General features: G+C 28.1%; 1 protein-coding gene and 1 pseudogene across 2 annotated transcripts; both read right to left on the bottom strand.

The window, feature by feature from the left end:
• Nucleotides 1-2,054: 2,054 nt before the first annotated feature.
• Nucleotides 2,055-22,380, bottom strand: LOC126550906 (uncharacterized; annotated as a pseudogene).
• Nucleotides 7,365-10,067, bottom strand: LOC126550903 (uncharacterized). 2 transcript variants are annotated; one of them, XM_050203449.1, is made up of 3 exons: nucleotides 9,828-10,067; nucleotides 9,048-9,543; nucleotides 7,365-8,945 (listed from the first exon to the last, which is right to left on the bottom strand). In XM_050203449.1, exon 3 carries the CDS (start codon nucleotides 8,468-8,470, stop codon nucleotides 7,793-7,795), a length of 678 nt encoding a protein of 225 aa, XP_050059406.1. In that variant the 5' UTR covers nucleotides 8,471-8,945; nucleotides 9,048-9,543; nucleotides 9,828-10,067; the 3' UTR covers nucleotides 7,365-7,792. The 2 variants fall into 2 exon arrangements, with proteins under 2 accessions (XP_050059406.1, XP_050059405.1); XM_050203448.1 differs by lacking the exon at nucleotides 9,828-10,067 and having other exon boundaries at nucleotides 9,048-9,792.
• Nucleotides 22,381-22,615: the final 235 nt, after the last annotated feature.

Raw genomic sequence — 22,615 nt, 5'->3', positions numbered from 1 at the left:
TGTGAAATCTTATTTTGCATGTTTTTGCATATTTAGAGGTTTTTTGCCTATTTGGCATATTTATGCATAGTTCTACTTTATCGGGCATATTATACAATATTCTATTAGCATCTATTAAAAATACAAATGAAAAATATGTATAAAATTAAAAATAGAAATTGTATTATCTTTTTTTTTCTTATCTTCTTGATCCTCTTAAATTTAACAATAGTTTCTTGGAACGACTAGGTCTACTAGGACTAACGACATCCGTCCATAAACCGCGTTATCGGGGCCAGACTAGACCGATTCTACGAGACTGTTTCAGTCGTTATTTTGACGTGTGTGCGTGTATGTTTGTTTCGTTAAATCCAACAATAATATTAATATCCAACATGCCGAAAGAAAAACCGTCTTCGGCCTTTAGACTAAAGCAATTAGTTACTGATTTTGGTGAAAATATATTCTCAACCGATAGTAAAATATTATTTTGCAAGGTTTGTGAAATAAAAATAGCTAGTGAAAAACGCTTTAGTATTGTGCAGCATATTAATACTACAAAACACAAAGCATCACTTATTCGATTTCAAAAAAATAATGAGCGGAAAAATTTGCAACAACTTATGCCTATAACTTCAAAAAAATCAGACTTTAATCTAGATTTATGCAGAGCTATGTTGGCAGCAAACATTCCGTTAAACAAGCTGGCCAATCCACAGTTTAAAAGTTTTCTCGCCAAGTATACTGGACAAAATATTCCTGTCGAATCTACATTGCGGATTGGATATATTTGATGACTGCTACACCGAGAAAATGAATGAAATCAAAAAACTTATCAATGGGAAAAAATATGGATTTCAATGGACGAAACGACTGACATCGAAGGAAGGTATATAATCAACACAATTATTGGTATTCTGTCACACGATGGCCCCGGTGAAATATTTTTAATTAATGTCGAAGAACTTGATAAAACAAACCACAGCACTATTTGTAAAGCGTTTGACAGATCATTGTTCTTAATTTGGCCTGAAGGGTTACATTATAATGACATGCTGTTGTTTTTAACAGACGCAGCGCCTTATATGAAGAAAGCAGCACGTCATTTACAAGTATTTTACACTAAAATGGTGCATGTAACGTGTCTTGCGCATGCATTACACCGAGTAGCAGAAGACATTCGTTCACATTTTCCTGTTGTTGATGATTTAGTGGCTAATGTGAAAAAAATTTTCCGTAAATCCCCACATCGCTTACAAATATTCAAAACACTTGAACCTGATTTAGCATTACCACCAGAACCAATTCTAACTCGCTGGGGAACACGGATTTCGGCAGCTATATATTATTGTGAACATTTTGAGTCAATTAAGCATGTTGTCGAATCGTTTGATTCAAATGATAGCGTAGCAATTAAAAAAGCTCAAGATGTATTGAAATCTCAAACGCTGCAAGCAAATTTGATTTATATCAAATCGAACTTTGAATGTTTACCAACGGCCATAAAACAACTTCAAGAGCAAAAATTATCATTGTTTGATTCAATTAAAATAACCGAAACAATAAGTGGCATAGTTAAGAAACTTCAAGGGCAAGATAGTGACAGTATTAAAACTAAATTAGATTCAGTTCTAAATAGTGATGTCGGCTACAAAATGATTTGCAAAATTTGCAAAATATTATCCGGTGAAGAGGAAAGTATGACAAATATAGGACTACCCGAAGACATGACCCTTGATGATTTTTCGTATTTTAAATATGCACCAATCACCTCTACTGACGTTGAAAGGTCATTTTCAAAATACAAAAATTTAGTCACAGATAACCGTCGTTCATTAAAGCCTGACAACATTAAAAAATCGCTGATAGTACAATGTAATTTCTAAGGTAAATATAAATTTTGTAATTAAGTTATTAATGTTGTTTCAGTATTAATGAATAAATTTGTTTTAAAAGTTTCAGATTTAAAATGAATAACTGACATTAATTATTAAAAATAAAAACTCATTAGTAAATAGTCTTATTAACTGCATTGTTATAAGAATAAAGAATTTCATACTTTCAAATTCATCATTTCAATTTAGCTCCATTGTTAAATACCTATCAGTACTGTGTGAGCACTGTAACAAAAAGTCCTTTACAGTTATAGAGCCAGTGCTCAGTAAAGCTGCTGCGTTTTTAATACGTAAGGAGTTTAAAATGTATTTCATTTTCACACTCCTTGTTGTTTTTAATCCTGCTGCTAACTGCTGTATAATGATGTGCTGTTTGGTATTCATATTTTTTAGGTGTTCTATAAACAAATATTTAATTTTAATTTCAGTAAAAAGTTTATTGAAATACATTTTGTGTTTTTAACAATGATGATTATGTATGATACCTTAATATTGCATACATCATTACATGAGCAATATTTTATTTTTATTAATGAAACTAATCGTTTATTTTCAGGTTTCATGCTTTTTATGTTATTTTCAAAGATTTTGGTTGGTTTTGATGTATGAACGTTAAAAAATGAAATAGGTAACTTACCTAACATTCTCCATAAGTTTGGATGCATCACTTGGAACTTCTGTTTTAAAGTAGAATGAAAACTTGCAATGTTATTGTCTGTTCTGCGAGGTTGACCATGAACAGAAATACATTCTGGGCCTTTTCTAATCAGCCAAAAACTAAACACAGAATACAATTGTTAAAAACAGTATTTTATACTTTATGGTTTTATATAATATATGATGAATTGTATAATCACTACATCAGTAGCTTACCTAGAGAAATAGGTGAAAAATCTTGGTAGTAGTATTGCATTATTTCGGGCATGGTTTTTTATTTCTTGAAACCCTTGCTCAATTAGATGAGCTGGCAATAGAGGTAATACTGCACACATTTTAAGGCACATCATGGCTTCCCTATTCTGTTTTATATACTGTGAGTAACCCATTTTTTTTATATTCTTCTGTAAACTCTAAACAATTTATTTTTACAAGTTAAATATTAAATTACATATTTATAAGAAAATATAACTGTATTAAATGCTATTGCTTGTAAAATGGCATATAATATTCCTGTAATTCTCTTAATAGATTTTAAATTGCCAACCTGTACGAAATGAAACCAACAAGAATAAACCTGTGCTTGGGGATAAATATCTATAAAAACTTGTCAAAGGGCGGTTTCAAAATCTATCATTATTGCCACGGGTCTAATTTCAGGAAATTTTGACTGAAATCTTTCTAGCACTTTTCTGTATGCATTTTCTGATTTAGATTCCATAAGCACATAGCATACAGGTATAGACTAGAAAAATACATGTTTAATAATTTATTTCAAATTTTTAATGACTTATAAATAATAATTTTACATGGTTTTGCAGGATCAAATGTATGATAAATAATTGACGACAGTAGTATACATTTGTATGTTCTGCGCACTTTTGACTGCGGAGATTGCAAATTTTTAAGGGGGATTTTTCCCCTCAAACTTTTTTTTTCTCCGCTGTACCAGTAAAAAACACTGATTCCCAAAAACATAATGTATGTTCTGCGCACTTTTGACTGCGGAGATTTTTAAAAATTTAAGGTATAGTTTCCGCCTTTAACCAATTATTTTTTCCCCTGTTACACATAAAGTTTAAACAGTGTATACACACTTCAACACTATTTCTTTCCCTTGTAAGTTAAACATTCAGGTTACACTGTAATTTCATTTTTTTTAATAAATTATAGATAAAAGTCGTTTTATTGAATTCATTTCAGTTCAGACAGTTCAGTTAATATTCAACCATCGTTCAATCAGGTTCTGTTAGTTTTAATCAAGTTTAATTCATTTAAGTTTTTTTTATTTTTTTTTTATAAAAAATGAATTTTCAACAAATTAACAACAGTTTTTGTTCACTTGTTTCGTTAGTACGAAACAATGCATATCCTACATATCCAGAATTCACTACATTTATATCAAGATTGAAAACATTCAATTTATTTCCGTTGACTTCATCTCAAGATAAATACTCATTAGCTGAAAGCGGTTTTATATATTCAGGGAAAAAAGATATTGTTGAATGTTTTTGCTGCTGTATTATATTGCATCGTTGGGAAAAGAAGATAATCCATGGATTGAACATTCAAGATGGAATCCGAAATGTGTTTTTGTATTATTATCAAAAGGAAATCAGTTTGTTGAAAATGTAGTAAAAAAATATGGTAAGATTATCGATATTTGTGATTGTGATTGTGGATCAAGGTCATATGATACTGTTGTTTAGTTTATTTAACTTTCTATATTTCAATAAATAAAAAAAATCTGAATTTAATAAACTTAAATGTGTTAATAACTTATTTAATACCTCGTGAACGTATAGCCTAGTGGGATAACGCGTCTAATTTAAATTTAATATGTTAATGATTTTTAAAAAATGTTTCAGGTTTTATCGAATTAGGTAGGTAAGTATAATAACTCTTTACTGTTTATTCAACTAGACACTATACGTTCACATTTTTTTTATTTTTTTCTTTTTAACCTTACATTTGTTTAGTATATAACATGTATGGATAAAGAAAACTTGTTAGTTTGAGCTAAGCTGTCTAGTGATCATATTCATATTTCTAGAAAAAATACTGTTTACTGTTTTTTTTTATTTTATCAATATGAATCCATCAATCGTTGTATCAAAATCTGTGTTCGATATTCGTCCTTTTAGTAAGAAAAGTGTAACCGTTGGACTTCTAGTTAATAAGCAAATTTCAATTATTATATTATTAGATTGTAAATTAACTAAAAAAGTTGTAACGTTAGATCTTGATCAGTGGTGTAAGTTAATGTGCGAAAACAATTTTAATACAATTATCGAAAATTTGCATACTCGTTGTAAACGTGTTAAGATAATTTTTTGATAAATTTTTCTACTCTGTTAATGTAAACCAATCAACTATAGTTTTATATTCTAATGATAATTATATAACATTATCTCATATTGATCTTCATCGTTTGAAACAATTACAACATTGTATTGACTTGTATATTGTTGAAAAACAGAAAAAATTGGAATCATACCAAAAAACGTTTGATACAGCTTATACGTTAATAAAGTCTGACGTAAATGGGTTACCATCATTTTGTCAACGAAACGAATTTACAAATCAATATATTCAAAATTATGATTTCAGCTACAGCAATATACAAAGTGAAGATTGTTCATTTATGTACGAGTTATTACAATTTCATTTTAATTCATTGTCGAACATGATATTACAAGATTTAGTGATGTAATATAAAAAAAAGTTTCTTAATTTATTTTAATTTATCGTTCTTGTTTAAAAAAAAAAAAAAAAAAAATGTGAAATTAATACCACTTGTATACTAACTTTCAATATTTTTATTTTTATTTTTTTTATTTTTATTTTTATTTTTATTTTAACCTATAAATGAATTATTATTATTTTTTTTTTTTATCTAAATAATAAAAAATAAATATAAATATAAAAAATTTTTTTTTTATTAAATAAAATTAATCCAACACCATATCCTATTACATACATTTTATAAGTTTATTTTTTTGGTTTGTGTCTGAGAAGCTTCTTGGCGGGATGTCGCATCATTTTGTCGAAAACAGATTGAATGAGCGTCACCATTTCTTTGGCTGTAGTTAAATCATCCGGATGCTGTCCTGTTAAAGATATTTTGAGTGAGCATTCAGCATGCTTCCATCATCATTATTATTATTATTACCTATCTTGCAGAGCAACTTTATCAATTTTAGCACATTTATAATGTGCTATAGTCCAGTAATCTACAGCCGTATTGTCTACAGGTGTCTTAACCGTTAATGAACAATCATCCTTTTTTATATTCAAGGTGTTCTCTGCACCGGTTGGTATAGTTGGATCTGTTATTAATCTAATATTTTGTCTGTATAACAAATAGCAGTGCTCTATAAAATAATAATTAAATTATATTTTTTTACTTTTTCGTAATATGTCATAAATTTATATAACTCACCTTTTTCGTCTTTTTCGATACCGGTTTCTTCTCCGGTTTTACAGCTAACCTTTTCGATGTACCTTTTTTTTGAGATGTTGTTGCAATATTATCCTATAATTAAAATAGACGATAAGCTGATAACGGTTTACAAAATAAATTTTTCATAAAATATTTAATGTCTTTTAATTAAAATAATTATATATTATATTATGATAAAAAAATAAAAAATAAAAATGTTTTTTTTTACTTACTTCGGAAAATACAACCGACTCCTCGTCATCGCTTTTAAATGAGTAGCAGGACATTTTTTCAAAATTAAATTAATTTTATTAAAAAAAAGTCTAGATTGTAAAATCTGTTGAAGTATACTGAATATACTGTATCGATGAGTCTCTTATATATGTAACCACTTCTACTCCTCCTCTTAAGTCTAAAATAATCAGTTCAGCTAAAACACTAATTAGAATAAAATTTGAAAGGTACGTCTTTTCAATTCGAAAAAATAGAATGTAATAACAAGTGCGATTTGTATCTAAAAGAATGTAATTGACTTCTACATTTCAATGTCAGATTTGAAAGGTTATATACAATTTAGCAAGGTACGTAAATTAGCAAGGTAAGATTAAAATTAATAATTGGTTATAGTAAACATGAAATAGAAACGTACGTATATTTTGGAGACTACGCCGCCCAAATAGTTTAATATAAAAGCGGTTGTGGTAGTATTAAGAATAGACATACAGCTAGTTCAGTAGAAACACTATGTAGAAATCCGGCATATTACATTAGTTGGTTAGATTTAGAATAATGAATATTATTATATTAAATAATTGGACTACGAACATAGTTTTAATAATCGTTTATATATATATACTAGCTGACCCGACACGGCGTTGCCCGTGTGTTACTTTCTTTTTTTGCATTTTCGTATGCCGTGTGTTAATTTTTAATTTAATCTTATTGATAGTGCTAATATTACGTCGAATTCACGACGAAAGATTTGTAATGTGGCAGTTTTTGTGCCTACGTATTTTAAAAAATTCTCCTGAACATAACCGTCACCCTGGTGATAGGGCGTTGTGAATAAAAAATAATTAAATAAAACATACCTATATAATGATTTAAAAGTAAGTAGTTATAGTTTTAACTGTTATAGTTTTATTTAATTATTTTTTATTCACATGTCCTCAATTGAAATCAATGCTTCATTGTAAATTCTTCACTGATTTGTATATTTGGATTTCCCATTCTATTCTGTATTTGATACAAAATATCATCACACATATAATCTTTGTACTTGATCCACAAATCAATTGGGTTTGATGGGAAGCATGTAGATATGATTATAGAAAACAATGTTCTTATTTGATGAGCGTGTAATGATATTACAGCATCATTGAGAGTTGATCCCAATGAGCGTCATTTTCAAGCAATTGCAAACGTTGACAGGCTTCTCTGTAGGATACACACAATTCACCATCAACAGTTCGTAACTGTTGGAATGATGTTGGGCCACGTACATTGACTAATAGCAGTCGTAAGTAAAAACATTCATCATTGCTTGGATGTACTGAATAAATCCGGCCAATCGCATCGGTGGAATATACATCTGTATATCCTGGAACTGGTTTTCCTTGTTTCCGTCGTATAAATCTCCTTGAGGATTGATTCCAGGTATAATATTTTGGCATTTCAGAATATATCAATGTTTGTGCGAAATCATCGTTTTGACATGTCTCAAAAAAACTGGTTAATGTAGTAGATGGTGGCTGAGCAGCTCTTTGTACTGCGTTCTGTGCTGTAAAATACACTCTTTGTCCATTTTCTAAATGCACAGCTAAGTGAACAACAGAAGGGTGTCTCTCATGAATAGGAAAGAAAATATTCGCCAAACTGCTTCATTACTACTGACATAGCGGCCCATTTGGTATTGGGTAACTTCATCATTGGAATTCTCTGCACCAATTCCAATCTCAGCCATATTACTCCCTTTGGTTACATATTTGCAAATGTATTTAATAGATTTCACTGAATGGCAAGATTCAACGTTGATGTGTGCTTTGAATGTCTTTGATAAAATGGGTGAATATGGAACAATCCAACGATTATCTATTTCAATATCTTGTTGATTTAATTTGACAATTGTTGATTTTCCATTGTCTGCTGTCGATCTGCGACGATACAATGGATAACCGTCATTACCAGTAATTGTTTCCGATATTAATGTCCATGGATATCGTTTTGAACATTTACCATCCATCATACACGGTGAATTTTGATTAAGAGTTCCACAGGGACCATGTATCATGTTTTTGATAACTACCTCATGCAATCCAGGATCTACTTGTACATTAGGGATTTCAGCTGATATCACTGCATCAACTTCATTTGGCCTTATATTTTCAACCAACCAAATCAAAATGTGTGCATGTGGCAATCCTCGTTTCTGCCACTCCACAGAATACATCCAGCAGCGTGTCTCACCAAACACATTATGTTTTACGATGAAATCCATTAAAGATTTCAACTTTTGTCTAAAGACTCTGGCTGTAATATCATGACGATCAATGGGTGATTGCCCAGAGAATAACTCCTGATTGATTTCTATCCATTGCGGATTGCATGTAAATGTGATGAACAAATCTGCTGTACCATAATGACAACATACGACATGGCATCTTGAGCATATTCGTGCATATGCCGAGGGCTTCCGATGTATGTTGCTGGAAGAATAGTCATCCGACCGACATTCTGTGCATTTCCATCAGTATTAATCGCATCTCGAAGGTGAATATACTCTTCAGATCGGAGTTTGGTTTGATTCAACCTGATGAATGTTAATCTCTCCGTTTCAATTTTAACATACATGTCAACAACATATTTGTGATATAATCGCCGACATTTCAATATGTGATTATCTTCATTTTCCCGAATCATTAGGCGGTATGAATAATAGTTCATTGAACTGACTTTTTTGTTGGTTTCAGAACCTGTAAATAGATTTTGTTTTAATAACATTCAAATATAAAATTAAAATACATAATATAATGACTGAGATATTATCGCCATAGCTAAACTAATATTTTAGTTACCTGCAATGGGATTTATCATTTTTATTGAGAAATCGTAGCCATCTTCACCTTGCCAAAATATAATGGGATATTGCAGTGCATCATATGAGCGGTGTGTTTCCTTTATACGTTGTAATTGATCATTCCGACGACGTAAAACAATATCACGGGATTCCAAGTTTTCTCCAACTACAACGATAGCAACTTCATCAATAGTTGGTGCATTAAAACGTCTTGTATGTTGACCTGCAGGTGTTTTATCAGCTCTGATTACAATTTTGTGATTATCGGATGGCATCAGATCCAGGTCAGTTTTAAACAATATAATCAATTGATTGTGTTGATGAAATAAAGTTTGTAATTGTTCTACAATAGACCTCTTTACTAAATTGTTATGTGCACAACGCAGATCAATTTCTTGTGGTGAATTGCCCATAAAATAAATTTGCAGGAATTTGTTGTCGCTATCTGACACTGGTAACAGTGAACCTGCTCTGTGATATATTTGCCCTTGTATCTGTAAATAAAAAAAAAATATTATGGTGTGGTATAAATTAATGGATTGTCGGTGATCAAACTTAAATAATATTTGATCTTAAAAAGTATATATTTAGTTTTAACTAATATCTATCAAATATAAAATATAATAAAAGTGTCACTGAAACTGAAACACCATATAATATGATGACTAAGTGATATATTTCGTAATGATTAAGAAATTGAAGATTAGTGACACATCTTAACTTTGGTGACAGAAAATTTTGTTCGCTAATAATTATGAGTAACTGCTATAATACATACCTTGAAAGTTGGCATAAAATTTTCCCGAACTACATTTGTTGCCCCAAATGAAGTCATTTGAAAGCAATTGTTATATTGTTGGATATTTGTCAAAAAGTGTATAGAATCTGTTCCTATTCCTGAAACCAATGAGTACAATGGTTCTGGTGGTGGATCCAATGGTATCAATTTCACTTTACCATTTGCGCAACACAATCCATTGGCTTCGTTTTTGTATTTTAATGCCTTACAGTGTGAGCAAACCGAGTTCGTAGAACCAAAACAACACACTGGTAGTTACTGTAGTCAATTGACACATCGTAACTGAAAGCAGCTCGATTCAAACTTGCGCGATTATTAGTTGAATTTCGCGTTCGCGCTTCACGCGTTTGTGATATCCAATTCTTTCACGTTCATTTCGGTCGTCACGTTCTTGAGGACTTTGGTTAGATCGGTAATTAGCTTGGTTGGTAGCATTTCGGGTTATTCTACCTAGATTGCTCCGTCGTATAGGAGGCATATCAAATATGAATTATTATGTTTTTAAGGTCTTCCCAGGAATTTTTTATTATATTTTATTCAAACAATTAAATTGAATAAATATTGTCTATAATATTTCCATGGCAACACAAAAATATTATAGTTTTAATTTATTTTTTATATTTTGACGGTATCGGGTTCAAATCAAAACCTTGCTATAACATTTTAAATAAATTATTTTTTTATTTAAATGGTTGCCATTGACTACCAAAAATAATTTAGTTTACTATTTGCTGGACAGATGGCGCCTCTGTAATTTCATCACCATCTCGTCATATTTCTCAAACCTGATAACTTTTTCAAATTTTTCGTCCGTAAGAACCTTCTCCTGGCAATTCCGAACAGTTGAAGAAAAAAATCAGCCAAATCGGTCCAGGGGTTGTTTAGTTATGCGAATACCAACATATTTTGCGATTCATTTTTATATATAAGATATATATATTAAAAGATTAAAAAAATATGTATGTAAATATTGGTTATAGTAAAATATGAAATAGAAACTTATAGTCGAATTCCTGTTTACCATGACACGTACGTATATTTTGGGGGACTACACCCAATAGTTTAATATAAAATGGGTTGTGGTAGTATTAAGAATTAGACATACAGCTAGTTCAGTAGAACACTATGTAGAAATCCGACATATTACATTACTTCATTCCTGTTGCCCTGAGCTGATATTAGTTGGTTAGATTTAGAATAATGAATATTAATATATTAAATAATTGGTTATAGTAAAATATGAAATAGAAACGTATAGTCGAATTTCCTGTTTACCATGACACGTACGTATATTTTTGGGGAACTACTCCCAAATAGTTTAATATAAAATGGGTTGTGGTAGTATTAAGAATTAGACAAAGTTAAGCTTCACTCACGCATAGACCGATGACATTGTTCTATACTTAACAATACATCGAGCTTGCTTTTATTATATTCAGTGAATAAATAACTTTAAATTCAAACTTCTTACACATACGACAAAGTGGACTTCGTCGTTAAATCGTGCTGAACCATCTTCACCAAGACCGTTCACTACAACTAGAAGCCAGTATATTTTTTTTCAAGCATTTCCACGCTAACAGAAATGTAAGTACTATTACTTTACTACTATTAACTAGCTTTAAATTAAATATTTACTATTATAATTTTCCACTATAAAAAATGATTCCATTTAATAATGGTATTTTACATAATTTACACCACAAATAGGTTCATTTAAATACATATGTAATTTGTATCAAAATATAACATGTATTTGCGTTACATAAATAAATTAATTTTAGTTTTTTTTTTTTTTTTTTTTACACCACGTTAAAAAAACGAAATGAAATATGTAATTTGTACCAGCCCTAAAATTGAGTATAGTACGAAACATTTTGAATAGTTCAAAAAGATTAGTGTGTAGTACAACATTTAAAAGTATGTCATTTATTATAATAATAATAATATGTTTAATTTTATATCTTCACATTTTTTTTTTCCAAACCACATATACACAGATACATCGTAAACAATATTTTGTGTTGTTACGTCTTATACACTTAATTATAGTTATTATTATTTTTTGTTATAATCAGCTTAGTTATAGTAAATGTACGGTATGTACACGGAATATATTCTGTGGTATATAATATATATATATAACAAAAAATAGTTACTAGCTTTTTCTTACAGAGTTTAGTTGATATAAATAGTTATAAATTATGTTTTATTTTTTTTTTTAAAAAATAGTATAATATACTTAACAAGAATTTACTTATTTAATATTATATATATATAATATATATATAATATATATTATATATATATATATATATAGATATATATATATCTATATATATATATATATATATAGAGAGTTTGTTTTACTTATTTATAATTAAAGTATGATTGATTTTATATATTTTATGAATTATTGCTAAACAAAAATTTACTTATATATATACATTTTATTATAATTATAATTTTAATAATGTGAACAATGTTACAAATTATAATTTTAGTAAGTACAGATTAGATAATGCTGCTTTTTAAATTTTATTTGGTGTGAATTATAAACTTGAAAAGTGGTACAAATTATTTTTTTTAGATGTGGTGTAAATGAGATATAGTTTTTACATTACCTTTTTTATATTTAAAATAAAAAAATAAACGAATAAATATTTACCTATAATTTCAGAATTATAAAATGGAATCTCCTCAAATCGTTTACCTCCGATCTTTGAAGAATTACATTTGAAAGTTTTAGGAAACCAAAAAAGTGTTGATCAAGATGAAGAAAGAAAAAAAATTGACATAAGAGCTTTAAATAAAAAAATTAATAATTTATATAAAAAAAAAATAATAGATCTAGTTGAAATAGATAGGTTAAGAAATGAAAAAAGAAACGTTTTAGATGATTATAATTTTTCTTATTATATTGGTGAAAAATGTAATAGACGTATACGTTATCGTTCCTCAATTTTGAATAATCAACTAGAAGATTTAATAAATAAATTTGATTAAATAAATCTATTTTTTTTTAACCTAATTTATTTATTTCTTTAATCTATTTTCCATTTTTTCTTTTTTTTATACACCTACTTATATAGAAGTATTACTTTGTTCATAATAGCTTTTCCAAAACATAAAAAAAAAAAAATGTTTTTTTTTAGAAAATGGATTTACTTAACCATATCTTAATTGAAATTCATCGATTGGATGAAGAAATCGATGATAAAGATGAGAAGGAAGTACAAAGTAAACATGAACAAAGAAAAACTATAATTTTAATCAAAAGAAAAATTAAAATATTAAGATATGAAAAATACTTAGCTAAACCTTTTACAAGATATAAAAAAAATAAAAATCTTAAAAGAGAATATAATAAATTTGAGAAATGAAATATTACTTGTTAATAAATATTATGATTTGTATGGTTATGTTAGATTTCGAAAACAGACGTTAGCTTATCATCTGCATAGCGATTATTGTACATTATTGGATGATCTAAATTTATTAACAGAATCTTTTTGTTTGAATCTAAAATGATTTTTTTTTAAAAAAACTAAGTACTCATTGTTTATTAAAGAATTTTATTATTATTATTTTTTTAAAAAAAGTAAAACAAAAAAAAAACATACATTTATATAATATATATATATAAATTTAATGTGTTTTTTATTATTCAGTCTCATTATGAACAGAAATATAATAACAAAAAAAGCGTATGAACACGATTGGAAGTGGACTTATTGAAATAGAAAGATTTAGAAAAGGTTCAAAAACTTTCATAATTAAGAACTGTGAAAATTATATAGATTACAAATTATTTTTTAACTATATTTTACATGAGTTAATTTTAAAGTTAAGACAATCGTGTATTAAAACGTCGATCAAATTTAATTTACACGTTGACGCTACTTACACGTCCTATAACACATGATAAACAAGATGTGGCTTTTAAAACTTCGAATGTTTTAGCATGTAATTCATCCGATTTCGCTAGTTTGTTAAACATAAAGTTTGATAAAATATTAGCTGAAGAATTTGAATTTATTGCTAAAGGTTCAGGATGGACACTTGTTTCAATAGATGGGTTACAGTTGAGAATCAATTAGTAAATCCATTAAAAGAAGGTGCATATTTAGATTTACCTAAATTTATACGAGAAAAAAAGGCTATTATAAACGTTAAAAAAATAATAAATACTATTTTAAATATTCTATACTAACCAAATATGATAAGCGTTCTAATAAATCACGATTTAACCAACCAAAATTTTTGATTTTCTTGAAAAAAAGAGTGGGTTAGATTTTAAATGTATTGATTTCCCAACACCAATAAATCAAATTAAAAAATTTGAACGTTTAAATAATGTTTCAGTTAATGTTTATAGTTTAAATAATAAAGGTACTATTTTCCCTCTATTTATAAACAATAAAGAAGAAAAAAATCATTTTGATCTATTTTTTGTCAATAATCATTTGAATGTATTTAAAAGCTAAACAGACAAATGAATTCACTAAAACTAGTAAAACTTATATCACACATTTACATGAAATTATGAGTATGCATTTTATGTAAAAGTTGACTATAATATTATCACAGAAAAGTCAATGCAACAGTTTAAAATTCCAACAAACATAATAATTATAGAGGTATTAATGCGGCAAAAAATTTTATGGAAAATATGATTGATATTTCAAAAAAAAATAAATGATATTTATCAAATTAATGTACCAATGATTACGTTGACTGAAAAGGAGGAAAAATAATTTCAAATAGCAAAGGTTTGTAAAATATGTTTATTATCTTTTGAAGAAAATGAATTATATAAAGTTAGAGATCACTGTCATATTACTGGTAAATATAGACAATGTATTTGTTTTAAATGTAATTTTGAAATAACCAACCCATCATTTGTTCCAATTTTTTTTCATAACTTATCATACGATAGTCACTTTATAATTCGAGAACTTGGTTTTGATGATAAGAATATACATGTTATTCCAAATTCTGTAGAAAAATATATATCTTTTAGTAAAGAGGTTGCTCCGAGATTTAGTATAAAATTCGTTGATACATTCCGTTTTATGGCCTCATTAAGCGAGCTTGCAAAAAATTTACTTGAAGATAAATCAGGGTTTAAAGAAACTTTAAAATTATTTTCTAATAAAACATTTGATTTAGTCACACGAAAAGGGGTTTTCCCTTATGAGTATATTGATAGTTGGAGTAAAATAAACGAAACTCGATTACCTTCAAAATCTGCATTTTATAACTCTTTAAAAAATGAAGAAATTAATAATAATGATTATTCTCATGCTAAAAAAATTTGGAAAGTATTTAATATTAAAACTTTGGGTGAGTATAGTGATCTTTATTTGAAAACTGATGTCACCATACTAACGGATGTGTTCGAAAATTTTAGAGATTTATGTTTATCTACTCTTAGTCTAGATCCTGTTCATTATATGACTGCTCCAGGATTTGCTTTCGATTGTATGCTTAAATATACTAAGGTTAAATTAGAAAAATTGACTGATTATAACATGCTTTTTTATTTTGAATCCTCAATCAGAGGGGGTATCTGTCAATCAGTTAAAAGATATGCTAAAGCAAACATACCAAACATTAAAGGTTTGAACTATAATCCTAATAAATCAATTTCATGGATTACATATCTTGATTGTGTAAATTTACATGGAAAATCGATGTTAACTGAGCTACCTTTCAAAGATTTCGAATGGGTTGATGACTTGAACATAGATGTTACTAAAATTCCTGATGATTCAAAAGTCGGATATATATTAGAAGTTGATATTGATTATCCTGAATATTTACATGAAAAACATAATGATTTCCCGTTTTTACCTTTAAACGAATGTCCTCGAAATTCAAAAGTTAAAAAATTATTAACTACTTTATCATCAAAAAAAAAATATATATTACACTATAAAAATTTAAAACAAGCAATTGCTAATGGTCTTAAATTAGTAAAAATTCATCGAGCAATCAAATTTTCACAGAGTAAATGGATGGCCTCATATATCGAACTATGTACGAGAAGAGAGGAGAGAAGCTAAAAATAGATTTGAAAAAAATTTGGAAATTATTAATTAATAGCGTTTTTGGTAAATGTATGGAGAATGTTCGAACTAGAGTTTCTTTAAAACTGGTTACATCAGATAAACAAGCAAATAAATTGATGATGAAAAATACTTTTAAAGATAGAATTATATACTCTGAAAATCTTATGGGTATTCACCAACATAAGGAAACTATCAAATTCGATAAAGCAATTTATGTAGGGTCTGCAATTTTAGATGTCTCGAAAACATTTATGTATGATTTTCATTATAATGTAATGAAAAATAAATATAATAATAAAATACGATTATTGTACTGAGATACAGATTCTTTGATATTAATATTCGAACATTTAATTTTTTTGATGATTAGATATGATTTATTTCCGTATTTTGATACATCAAACTATCCAAAAGATCATTATTGTTTTAGCGAAAATCATAAAAATCAACCTGGTTATTTTAAAGATGAAATGGGAGGAAAAATTTTAAAAGAATTTGTTTCATTAAGACCGAAATTATATGCTTACAAGACTGAAAACAACGATGAGGTTAAAAAAGCTAAAGGTGTAAAAAATATGTAATTAATCAACATATGTATTTTAAAAATTATATAGAAGTATTAAATGCGTACATAAGCCATATCTCTCTTGATAATAAACAAACTTGTAGAAATATGAATTTTATTCAATCGAATAAACAGGTTGTTCATTCTAAAACAATGAATAAGCTTGTACTAAGTGGTAACGATGATAAACGTTTTATAACAAACGATGGGATTAATTCACTAGCATACGAACATTATAAATTAAAAAAATAATTATTCTAATATTCACTATTTTTAAGAAAATCCATATTAAGTATTTCTAAATTAAATTATTATCATCAGTAGGTGTTTTTTCCACGCTATCTAGTGATAATAATTATTTCTAAATTAAATTATTATCATCAGTAGGTGTTTTTTCCACGCTATCTAGTGATAATAATTATTTCTAAATTTAAATTATTATCATCAGTAGGTGTCGTTCAAAGTGAAAGGAAAACATTATATGAATAACTAAAATAATTTAATTTAATACTGTTTTTTTTTATTTTTATAAAAAGGTAAAATATATATAAAAAAAAAAAAATTTATTTAATAATATCTTTCGATAATATCCATGAATTATGACTGGAATCAAAACCCATCCATTTAACAAGCATTTTATCTTTAACTTTTTTTATAATACGTTCAATTAGAAATGTGTTCGGAAAATCAGTCAATTTAATTTCTTGCTCATAAAAACCATCTAGAATTATATTGTTTGATCCATCCTTTAGCTGATAAGTTATTGGTTCTGTATGTAAAACTTTTGAAACTGTGAAAATTTCTGTTGTCCAATTCGGTGTATATCCTTTACTAAATATATGCTCATATTTTGATATTCTTACTTTATCATTAATTTTAAATTTTGGTTTATATAATGTTTTATTTGTTTGTATATTTGATTTGATTTTACTTGTATTTATTTTAGCTTCATATGGTGTACATTTAATTGATCTATGTTTTGTATGATTATAATTATAAATAATTTTTGATATTTTGTTATACCAATTCCATGTACCTGTTGCAGTAAAATGTTTGTATATATTATTTTTTAGAGTTTGTATAACACGTTCTCCAATTGAACACTTTATAACGCTATACGTACTATAATGTCTAATTTTATTTTTTTTCATTAACTGTTGAAATTGATTATTATAAAATTCTGTACCATTATCTGTTTGTAATAATTTTGGATTAGCTTGTTTTAATATATTAAACATACCTTTTGTACATTCTTTTCCTGTTTTATTTTTCAATGATTCTACCCATACATATTTCGTGTATGTATCTATAACAACTAAAATATACTTAAAACCAAGATTTTGTTTAGAATGAGATTGCATATCCATTAAATCAGCTTGCCAAAGGTCATCTTTAAATCGTGTTATTATACTACGTCTTGGAAATACTTTTCTTGCAGGTCGATGTAGCTCATTAGCTAAACCCTCTAATGTAGACATTAAACTATAATATTCCTCTCACGTAATTCTTCTATAATAGATATGATTTCATTATTTACACCAGTATTACCAGCATTTTGGGACGATGTTAAAAGATTTAATCTAACAACTAATTCATTTGGATCATCATAATACACTAATTGTGTATGAGGTATTACATCTTTATATAAACCAGATCCTTTCTTAACTGACGGTGATAAACTAAGTTAAATAGCTGATCAGTTGGAGGTTCTTCAAATTTAGAATTAATCACTGAAGAAGAAAAATCAAATGGTTCATTTGATATGACTGTATCATTAATAATGTCTACACATTCCGAAATATTCTCTTATTATCGACTGCGGACCACATAAAACATCATCGAAAATTATTACAGAATTCTTTTTAGTTAAATTCGGTTTTATAACTTTATCAGGGTTTGAAAATATAAAAATGTTAGCACCTTTTATATCATCTATTATTTTTTTTAATAAAACATATTTTTCTTGATTAGAAGTTTTTGAGTATAAATAAATATTTTCAAATCTTATTTCGTTTTCATGAGTGATAAGATTATACATTATATTTGTTTTACCTGAACCACTAGGACCGACTATAATAGCACGTATAGTATCAGGTAATAACGGTCCATGTCTTGACGTTTTTTTTATTATTTGAGTATCAACGTTCGAAATATCTAATTTATCTTTCTGTTCAATCAAATCCATTTTTTTTCTTATAAATACTCTGGATCTTTTAAATTTATAACCAGTGAAAGATAGTGTGCTCAACGTGTAAGTAGAAATCAGATAAGACTGGTGAAGGTTTTATAAACTTCTTTATAAATACTGAAATAAAGTATGATGAAGGTTAAACAGAAAATAGGTATGAGTTATAAAGGTAAACATAAAAGTAATAAAAAAATAAAAAAGAGAACACTAGCTGCAAAAAAAGGAAAGGTTAAGAAAAATCCTAATGGTAAAAGATTGATTTTAACACCAGGTCAGACAGGAGGTGCGATTCCTCTAATTCCTATTTTCGCAGGGTTATCAGCTCTCGGTAGTTTAATGTCTGGGAGTGCTAGTGTTTATAATGCAATTCAAAATTCGAAAAAAAAGGAAGGTAGCGGATTGAATTTAATTAATAATGGATCAAGGAAAAAAAACTGATAAAAACGTTACCTGACAGACCACTCACATCTAGAGACATTATAAAATACATTGCAAAGTTTAATATCAATCATTTCCGAGGAGTCTTTTCACGAGATGACTTACCTAAAAAACCACGAACAATTGAATGTGGTATATTAAACTTAGACGCATCTTCAGGTGATGAAAGTCATTGAGTAGCGTTTTACAAAATTAAAGATAAGGTTGTATATTTTGATAGCTTCGGTGATTTACCTCCACCAATTGAATTACAAAACTATTTCAAAGGAAACACGATTATATATAACTATTCAAATTATCAAGATTTTAATTCATTTAATTGTGGACATTTATGTCTTGAATTTTTACAATGTATGAATCAATTACATTAAGTTTAACTGGTAATACAACAACATTATCTGTACATTATTTTCCAGCAATTGATGTGTACGATGACTCGGAAATTGCTTTGTTAAATTTACAAACATATAATACATTTCCAAACATAAATGAAACTAATAACCAGTTTGAAATACATTTAGAAAACCCCGATCGTTTACTAAATAATAATAAATTTCCAACCTGTTTTATCACACTGAAAAAGGGGTGTTACGGTATTAAGGATATTAAAAATCAAATTTTAACGCAAATAGATGACTTTTATAATGTTAACGAATACATTGGAATAAAACTAACAGAGAAAATAACTTTTGATATCGGGATTGATCAAGTAGATTTTAGGACAACCATATTCAGTAATGCAACAATACGTTTTAACGTAGCAAACAGTATAGGACCTTTATTGGGATTTGAAAAAAAAAATTATGAACCACACTTGCAATACATTGATGGTCATCGTTCAAAGAAAGTGGTAAATTTAAACAGTGTTAATTCAATAAAAGTTATGTGCAATATAGCTCAAGGTTCATTCAACAACCACATGACAAGTCATTCAATTTATGAGTTTTCTCCTACCGAGAACATAGGGACGAAGCTGATTCAATCTCCAACTAACCTAATATATTATAAATTAAATAAAACAAATATCGATTTAATAACTATACAATTAGTTGATCAAGATCATAATCCGATAAACAATTTAGGTGAAAAATTAGTAATCGATCTACATATTAAACGTTACGGATCTTAAGATGGGATTAAAATTTAATATAAGCCCATTACAAAAGATAAATGTTGCTAGTCATATAACTAAAGCGTTACCGGTAACATCGAATAAAGTAAAAAAATAACAACGAAAAATAAAACAATTTTAAAGGCTTTAGGTTATAAATTAGAGCAGAAACCGATTCTAAAATTACGAAAATCGAATATCATTCATATACACCGTATACAACTTCATTAATAATAATGATGAAATACGCATATCAATCCAACAAACAGATGTTTATCCGTATCTGAATGAAAGCTTTATATATTTAGAAGGTCAAGTAGTATCAGATGCTGGAAAATTAAAACTTACTAATAACGGTTTTTCCTATCTCTTTGAACAAATACGACTTGAAATCAATGGAATAGAAGTAGATAGTACACGTGTACTTGGTATTACCATTTCGTTAAAAGGTTATCTATCAGGTACACCTGATAATTATAATTGTTATGAAAATGCTGGTTGGATTTTTAAAAATAGTTCAAACCCAGCAAATAATAATGGAGAAAGTTGTGTTAGAAAAAGATTGTGGTGTATTCGATCATTGTAATATAACTAATGTAAAAGTATTTTTAAACTCAATAGCATATCCTTATGATAATTTAAATTTGGATTTTGCTAAAAATAATTTTACCTTATTATATGATATGTATACATCGTTTCAAGAATCGTACTATGAAAAAAGTATTCGGAACCCGATATTAAGCCCATCTACATTTCTAACGCAAGCTCCAATTATTGTTATCGATACGTCAAAACAGAATGATTCAGCTACAGCTTCATCAGTAGATGTTCAATTAGAAATTGAAGCATCAGAATCTCTTTCAGGTGTAACTGCTTATTGTTTATTAATTCATGATCGCATTGTAGAATATGTACCTTTTACTAGGGAAGTAAGAAAACTAGTTTAATCAATTTAAAATTAATTTAGAATAATGAGACAATACATATAAATATATATTTTTTATTTTGAACCAAAACGTATTATTTTTTATTTTTAAAAAAAAACATGACTAAAAAATATAATTATGAAGTGTGTATATACACTGCTTAAACTTTATGTGTAACATAGAAAAAAATTTATTGGTTGTAGCGGAATACTCCGTCTGTGTTACACGGGAAATAAATAGTGTATACACTGTTTAAACTTTATGTGTAACAGGGGAAAAAATAATTGGTTTTAAATTTTTAAAATCAGTGTTTTTACTGGTACAGCGGAGAAAAAAAAAAGTTTGAGGGGAAAAATCCCCCTTAAAATTTTGCAATCTCCGCAGTCAAAAGTGCGCAGAACATACATTATGGTTTTTGAAAATCAGTGTTTTTTTACTGGTACAGCGGAGAAAAAAAAGTTTGAGGGGGAAAATCCACCTAAAAATTTTAAAATCACCGTAGTCTGGTAGAGCGGAGAAAAAAAAGTTTGAGGGGAAAAATCCCCCTTAAAATTTTACAATCTCCGCAGTCAAAAGTGCGCAGAACATACATTATGGTTTTTTTACTGGTACAGCGGAGAAAAAAAAGTTTGAGGGGGAAAATCCACCTAAAAATTTTAAAATCACCGTAGTCTGGTAGAGCGGAGAAAAAAAAAGTTTGAGGGGGAAAATCCACCTAAAAATTTTAAAATCACCGTAGTCTGGTAGAGCGGAGAAAAAAAAAGTTTGAGGGGAAAAATCCCCCTTAAAAATTTGCAATCTCCGCAGTCAAAAGTGCGCAGAACATACAAATGTATACTACTGACGACAATGAGGCATGGATGGGACCACTTTGAATGTGGCATCAGCGTGTAGTTCTGTAGCACCCTGATGAACTACAGCACTGATGAGATCACGACAAGCAAACATAATGCTGTACTTGTCATCATTACCAACAACCCATTCTTGATAGAAACGAGAATTATTACATTGATACCTAAAACAACCATGGTAATACATGTTAAATGGAAAAAAAAATTTTATTAGTTTCAATCATATTTTATACAATTATCCATGTACCTGTCTGCGTTTATGTCCAAATGTTCACCTAGCTCACGCAACGTTGCAGGTAAAGGTGGATGCGTATCTCTTCTAGCGTGGCGCATTGAAGGCTCTGCTGTTGGCCAACTATAACATACGGCTGCACGAGGATTTCTATAAAATTTATATTTTATCATAATAACTGTGCATGATTTTATTTATATAATTACACAGTAAGTTATCATGTTAATTTATCGCTATTATTAACATATTATAGATACATATTACATATATATTATATATACATATGCTTATAACAGATATAATAATAGAGCAACAGACAACAGATATCATATTTAGATCTAGGTAAATAAAATCTAAAAATCGACTTTTATGCACTTATCAG

The sequence above is a fragment of the Aphis gossypii genome, chromosome 3, assembly GCF_020184175.1.
Source record: "Aphis gossypii isolate Hap1 chromosome 3, ASM2018417v2, whole genome shotgun sequence".
Lineage (NCBI taxonomy): Eukaryota > Metazoa > Arthropoda > Insecta > Hemiptera > Aphididae > Aphis > Aphis gossypii.
Note: the sequence above shows the minus strand (reverse complement) of the source record. Positions and strands in the feature narration are given on the sequence as shown.

Coding starts and splice junctions, on each gene's coding strand:
- LOC126550903 (XM_050203448.1), bottom strand. CDS start 9,462: ATGGGCAATTCACCACAAGAAATTGATCTGCGTTGTGCACATAACAAT. Junction 8,946..9,047: donor AATGATAAATCCCATTGCAG/GTAACTAAAATA, acceptor ATCTATTTACAG/GTTCTGAAACCAACAAAAAA.